Below are 6670 nucleotides of genomic sequence, written 5' to 3'. Positions count from 1 at the left end.
CTCATGAGAACAAAGGAAAAATACCAAGAGGTGACCATGAGCCTCCAAAAACACCCCCATCTCCATCTTCTCCTTCTTCCTCATCTTCTCCCTCTTCTACTCATTCTGAGTCTTCTTCTCTTTTCAAGAGTTCACATACGCCTAGGATTAAATTGGATGTAAAACTTGATCTACCAAAGTATTATGGGGAATTAAATGCTGAAAAATTAGATGATTGGATTCAACAAGTTGAAGTCTATTGTAGAGTCCAAAACCTCTTAGATGATGCCGATAGGATCTAGTTAGCTACTCTTCGGTTAGGAGGTACAACTCTAACCTGGTGGGAGAGTAGAATTCAGGATGGGTCTTCACAACATGGTAAAATCAATTTAACTTGGTCAGACTTTGTTAATGCTCTCAAGAAGCAATTATATCCCCTAGGCCATATGCAACAGTTAATGATGAACTGGCAACTTTTTAGGCAAGGGAAAGGTCAGTCTGTCCAAGATTACACCCATGAATTCAAAAAGAAGGATATTGCATTAAATGTTCCATTGTATACCCAGGACATGTTGCTTAAGTATATAGGTGGTCTTCAATCTTATCTAAGACATTCAATTTTTGTCTTGAATCCTAGTAACTTAGATGAAGTATGTGTTCAAGCCACACACCTAGAGTTAAGAGGTAAGGGTTCTTTTATTGATAAGTCTGATAAGAAGACATCTAAGTCTAAGAAAAAATCCCAAAACAAAGGGAAGGGGAAAAAGATAGCTACAGTGAAGAAAGAGGGTGAAAAACCCACATGCTCACATTGCAAGAAAGAAGGGCATGATGATTCTAGGTGCTGGAAGCTACACCCTGAAAAGAGGCCAAAGAGATATGGTGGAAACAAAGACAAACAAAAGACTGCTGCTATAGTTCAACAAGATCTTGGATCTGACTCTGGCGATGAGACAAAGATCATTGCTGCTGGAATCCAAGGTAAAGAAAAAGGTAGATCTCTCTCATCAGCTACAAGTTCTTCTAATATAAGTGCAAGTACAAGTAAAGATTCCACTCCTAAGAATGATAAGCAAAGGAATGAATTATTTCATATTCGGGTTGTTATCAAACATACTAAAGTTGATACATTATTTGATATGGCTTCTCAAGTTAACTTGATATCTGAAGAAATTGTTAAAAATCTTAACTTGACTACAATACCTCATCCGAAACCATACCCTCTGGGATGGGTTTGCAATGATGCACAATTGCAAGTAACTAAACAATGTAAGATAAGATTTGCTATCACTGCAAACTTTGTAGATGAGGTAGAAGCTGATGTAGTCCCTTTAGATATCTGTAGTCTTGTACTTGGGAGTCCCTATTTGTATGATCGACATGCTATCTTCTATAGAGGGGAGAACAAATACCATCTTTTTAAAGATAAGGTTGAATACATTGTATGGGCACATAAGGTAAAGAGTAATCTTGCACTAGTTAATGCTGGTGAAATGAAAAGGTTGGTCAATTCTAGTAAGAACTTTGTATTAATGCTTGTAAAAGCCAAAGAGGAAGAAACATTTGAGGCATTCAAAGGATGTGATCCTAAACATAAGGCTAAAATGGTCAAAGTTGTTTCCACTTACGATGACTTGTTTCAGGAACCAAAAGATTGCCTTCTAAGAGAGAGATACAACATGAGATCCAATTGCAGCAAGATGTGCCACTTCCAAACATTGGCATGTACCGGTTGTCAGTCTTGCAAAATGAAGAGATCAAAAGGCAGGTTCAAGAGTTGGTTGAGAGACGAGTTATTCATCCTAGTACTTCTCCTTGTGGTTCTCCTATTGTTTTGGTTCCAAAGAAAGATGGGACTTGGAGAATGTGCATCGACTACAGGGCTCTGAACAAGATAACGGTAAAGAACAGGTACCCTCTTCCTAGAATTGATGATTTACTTGATCAGTTGAAACATGCAATTTACTTCACTAAGTTAGACTTGCATAGTGGATATCATCAGATACAAATTGCAGAAAAAAGATATTTGGAAAACTGCTTTTAAGACTAAACAAGGACTTTACGAGTGGTTGGTTATGCCCTTCGAGCTTTGTAATGCACTAGCTACATTCATGAGAGTCATGAATGATGTCTTTCATCCTTTTATTGATGATTTTGTCATAGTCTACCTAGATGATATTCTTGTATTTAGCAAGTCTTGGGAAGATCATGTAACTAATGTTAAAAAAATCCTTGATGTATTAAGGAAAGAAAAACTTTTTGTAAAGATGTCTAAATGTGAGTATGCTAAGAAATCCTTAGTGTACCTAGGCTATGTTGTAGGGAATTGTTAACTAAAAGTAGACCCTGTGAAGGTAGATTGTATTGTAAAATGGCCTAAGCCAAGTACAGTCATAGAAGTCAGGAATTTTTTAGGTGCAGTTCAGTACTGGAGGAAGTTCATTGCAAACTTCTCTTTTATTGCTTCATTATTGCATGCATTGACCAGTACGAAGGCAAATTTTCAGTGGGGAAGTCCGCAACAGAAGGCTTTTGACACTTTGAAGGAAAAGTTGAGCGCCGCACCAGTTCTGGCTTTACCAGATTTACATCAACCATTTGAGATCGAGACAGATGTGAGTGGGTTTTCCATGGAAGCTGTACTCATGCAAGGAGGTAAACCAGTCTGCTACCACTCTAAAACTTTTTCAGTAGTAGTAAGTAACTATTCCACTTATGATAAGGAACTTTATGCTTTAGTTCAGAGTGTTAAGAAATGGAAACACTAATTAATGGGCAAAGAAACTGTAATCCACACTGATCATTAGCCACTTTAGTATTTGCACTCACAATCTAAACTGCAACAAAGTAGGCATTTTAGGTGGATGGGTTTTCTTCAACAGTTTCATTTGGTGATTAAGTATAACAAAGGTGCCCATAAAAAAGTAGCAGATATGTTGTCTAGGCCTCCAGTTAAGAATGCTTTGATAATCCTTAAAACTAGTTCCATGGTTCATGAAAGTTTTCAAGAACAATATGCTAATGATGAGAACTTTAAGGATATATATGCAGTTTTAATCCAGGGAAAACATGTAGAAGAAAAAGATTACTATGTGTAGGATAACTTGCTATACCACTTGGGTAAATTATGTGTTCCTAAAGATGAACAGGCATAGGTGATTCAAGAAGCACATACCTCTTTGATTGCAAGACATTTCGGGGTAAGTAAGACATTGGTTCAATTGCAGAAGTATTGTTACTGGCCTCTTATGCAAGAAACTATTACAAAGTATATAAAGGGATGTGTAATCTATGCAACCAGTAAACCAAGTAACAGAAAATTGGGTTTGTATACACCATTACCTGTACCATCCCATCCATGGGAAAGTGTGTCTATGGACTTTGTGGGAGGTTTACCTATGTCTAGGAAGGGACATGATTATTTGTATGTTGTTGTTGATCAGTTCAGCAAAATGTGTATTCTAATGCCTTGTAAGAAACAGGTCACTGCTGAACTAACAACTCATATGTACTTCCAATTTGTATGGGTTCATTTTGGGTTACCTACTTCTATTGTATCAGATTGAGATTCTCGATTCTTAGGGGAATTTTGGACATCTTTGTGGGGACTCATGGACACCAAGCTAAACAAGAGTAGAGCCTTCCATCCACAGACTAACAGATAGACACAGGTAGTCAACAGGACATTTGTTCATCTACTTAGAGGTTACTGTAGCAAGCATCCTAAGTTGTGGGATGAGAATCTTTATTATGTGCATCATGCTTACAACCATGCAAGACATTCTTCTACAAAGAGGTCTCCTTTTGAGACTTGCTTCGGTTACTTGCCAAGAACACCGATGGACTTTGCCTTTGGAAAAGATGATGTTGAAAGATGGACGTCATGATGCAGAGAAAGCTTTGAAGTTCATTCAAAAAGTCCAAGCAGTTTATCAAGCGGTAGAAGCTCAGTTCAAAAAGAGCCAAGCCAAATACAAGGCTCGACATGACAAGCATCGCATAGATCATCATTTTCAGGTTGGTGACCATGTTTGGTTACATATCAGTAAGGAAAGGATGCAAGGTGAAGGTAAGAAGCTTAAGCCTATCAGATATGGTCCCTTTGAGATCTTGGAGAAGATCGGTACCAATGCTTTCTGCCTTAATCTTCCTCCATATATGTAAATTTACTCAGTTGTTAATGTAGAGAATCTGAAATTATATTAGCCTCCAATGATACTAGATGAAGAGGCTAATGTTTAGATTCCTTTTGTCAATGACCTAGCACCTGAGTATCTGAACGTGTTGCAAGAGGATGTCATCCAGGACAAAAACATCAGATCTTCAAAAAGAGGAAGTGTTGAATACCTTAAAGTGCGACGTAAAGGGATGCACCCTGGTAAAGCAAGATGGATGGAGATTGGTAAAGTGAGGGAACTTTACCCTTACCTACTTTCTGAGTAGTCAAACTTTCGGAGGTCCGAAAGCTCTTTAGTGGGGAGGCTTGATCCGAAGGATAAAATAAATTATCTCCAATACTCTAGAAATAAATACATGGCACCTCAGGAGGAAAACGGTTTAGAAAACGATATGTTATGAGATTTGAACTCATAACCTCCCTCAACAAACCCACCACTTTCACCACTAGACCATTCATTCACATTTACTATTTTATAGAGAGAAGTTGGTTTTACAGTATAACCAACTATGCAAAGATAGAATGGAGGCTGACAGGGGTGGAACCCTTGACTATCGGTCTCCCAAAATGAATGGAAACCATTGTGCTATAGATAGCACTTGATTTATAAGTGGCCCATATTAAATTTAGACAATGCGAATCCCGCCAATCCCTATTTTAAAGGGGATATTGGTTAAATGAACCCCCTAATTACTAATGGTGCCAAATTCATAAGAATGTAAAGGGGATATACACGGGAAATAATTTGCTGTAAAGGATTATTTATGGGGGTTGGTGGTTTTAGTCTATTTTAGACTTATTTATTGTATAAAAGGGGGTAGTAGGCCTTTTTGAGGTATCCAGGTGATGGGAAGGAGATGCTATGTTGAAGAGTTTGTTGTTATCCCTGCATGTTGGAGGTTAAATATTGATGTTCTTGAAGGGAATAGTTTTTGTAAACATTTGTAATTGATTTCTTGGAGTAATCGGATTGGTCCCCCTATTGGAGTAGGACCCCGAGACGTAGTCCATCTAGACGAACATCGTTATCAATTGTGTTTGCTCTTCTATCTATATTTCTCTCTTTTCTTTCTATCATCATCTTTAATATGCTTTGTTCATTTAAGCATTTTAATCATGTTAATTCGCTTATGTATGCTTTGAATTAACTTATGTAATTGCTATAACCATTCTTATGCAATAGTCATAGATCCTAATCAGATCAGTAACCCATAGATAAAAAATGAAAAATAGATAATGTTTTACAATACTTTGAAATGTGTAATTTATTCAACTAGCAAATTATAATTATCATGCCATCAAAAAAGTTATGGTGCAAGGGTAATAGGCGATACTCCTAAGAGCACAAATAGATTCAAATCTCTCCTCATTGCAATAAGGAAGCCCATGAATCTAGTGAACACGTAGTGAGGTTGTTATGTAACACTTCTAGAGTGCAATCTATAGCGAATCAAATTCGCCCTGGTCCTCCTGACAGACAACATTTTCAGCATTTTTGACAGCTTTTCTAGAGTGCAAAACAACAGTTTTCCGAGCAGTTTCAGGGGCAGAATCAGGACAGTGGCGCCCGCGCCCCTGTCCCGAACATTTTCAGTCAGATTTTAACTCCGGGTACGCATTTGCATTCTTGTCTTGTCCTTGTGTTTACAGCTTTCCATCATTTAAGTTCAATTCTGTAATCTTGTTATTAGTTCATACTTGCACTTTGGGGTTAGGGATTGAACATGCCCTAATCTCACTTTCAACCACACACTTGTGGAATACGAAAGAGCCTAGAGGTATCACACAATTGGCTACTTCTTCTTGTGGAAGAGAGAGCCACGGGCTACCTATTAGGATTTCTATTCCTTTGTTGTAATTGAAAGATGAAATGATGCATGTTCAATCCCTAACCCCAAAGTGCAAGTATGAACTAATAACAAGATTACAGAATTGAACTTAAATGATGGAAAGCTGTAAACACAAGGACAAGACAAGAATGCAAATGCGTACCTGAAGTTAAAATCTGACTGAAAATGTTCGGGACAGGGGCGTGGGCGCCACTGTCCTGATTCTGCCCTGAAACTGCTCCGAAAACTGCTGTTTTGCACTCTGGAAAAGCTATCAAAAATGCTGAAAATGCTGTCTGTCAAGAGGACCAGGGTGCCCAGCACCCCTGTCCCAGGGACCAGGGCACCCAATGCCCTTGTCCTAGTAGGACCAGGGCGCCCCACGCCCCTATCCTGGTCTTTTGCTTTGAGATTTGGTGTGTTGGTTGGTCTCCATCTGCTTCTTCCGAATCTGTAACTTGCGGCGTCGTCCAAGTCCTGAAACCTGCACTTATATCTGAAAAGGTGTTTGGGCGGCTATATAGGGTTTTGCCTTAGTCAAACCCCCGCTTCGGTGATTTCCACCTCCACGAATAGCCAAGTTGTATTGTAAAATGTATTGTGTGTGCAGACATAGTGTGTGTGCAAGGTCCTTAAATGCAAGAAAGCAAACTAGAGCAACCTAGAAAGTAAACCCTAATTGCTT

At 38.6% G+C, this 6670-nt stretch overlaps 1 protein-coding gene across 1 annotated transcript; it reads left to right on the top strand.

Annotated features, from left to right (window-relative positions):
* Nucleotides 1–440: 440 nt before the first annotated feature.
* LOC131856732 (uncharacterized) lies at nt 441–4143 on the top strand. Its single transcript, XM_059208635.1, has 4 exons — nt 441–1494; nt 1623–1890; nt 2468–2634; nt 3872–4143. Exons 1-4 carry the CDS (start codon nt 441–443, stop codon nt 4141–4143), a joined length of 1761 nt encoding a protein of 586 aa, XP_059064618.1.
* The last annotated feature ends 2527 nt before the right edge of the window (nt 4144–6670 follow it).

The sequence above is a fragment of the Cryptomeria japonica genome, chromosome 7, assembly GCF_030272615.1.
Source record: "Cryptomeria japonica chromosome 7, Sugi_1.0, whole genome shotgun sequence".
Taxonomy (NCBI): Eukaryota; Viridiplantae; Streptophyta; class Pinopsida; order Cupressales; family Cupressaceae; genus Cryptomeria; species Cryptomeria japonica.
The sequence above is the reverse complement of the archived record's forward strand: the minus strand, read 5'-3'. Positions and strand labels throughout refer to the sequence as shown.

Excerpts from the sequence above, each read along its gene's own strand:
- LOC131856732 (XM_059208635.1), top strand. The coding sequence starts at position 441 with ATGAACTGGCAACTTTTTAGGCAAGGGAAAGGTCAGTCTGTCCAAGAT. Across the intron at positions 1,495-1,622 it reads GAAAAGGTTGGTCAATTCTA|GAACCAAAAGATTGCCTTCT; the intron begins GTAAGAACTTTG and ends GACTTGTTTCAG. Across the intron at positions 1,891-2,467 it reads AAGATAACGGTAAAGAACAG|TACGAAGGCAAATTTTCAGT; the intron begins GTACCCTCTTCC and ends TGCATTGACCAG.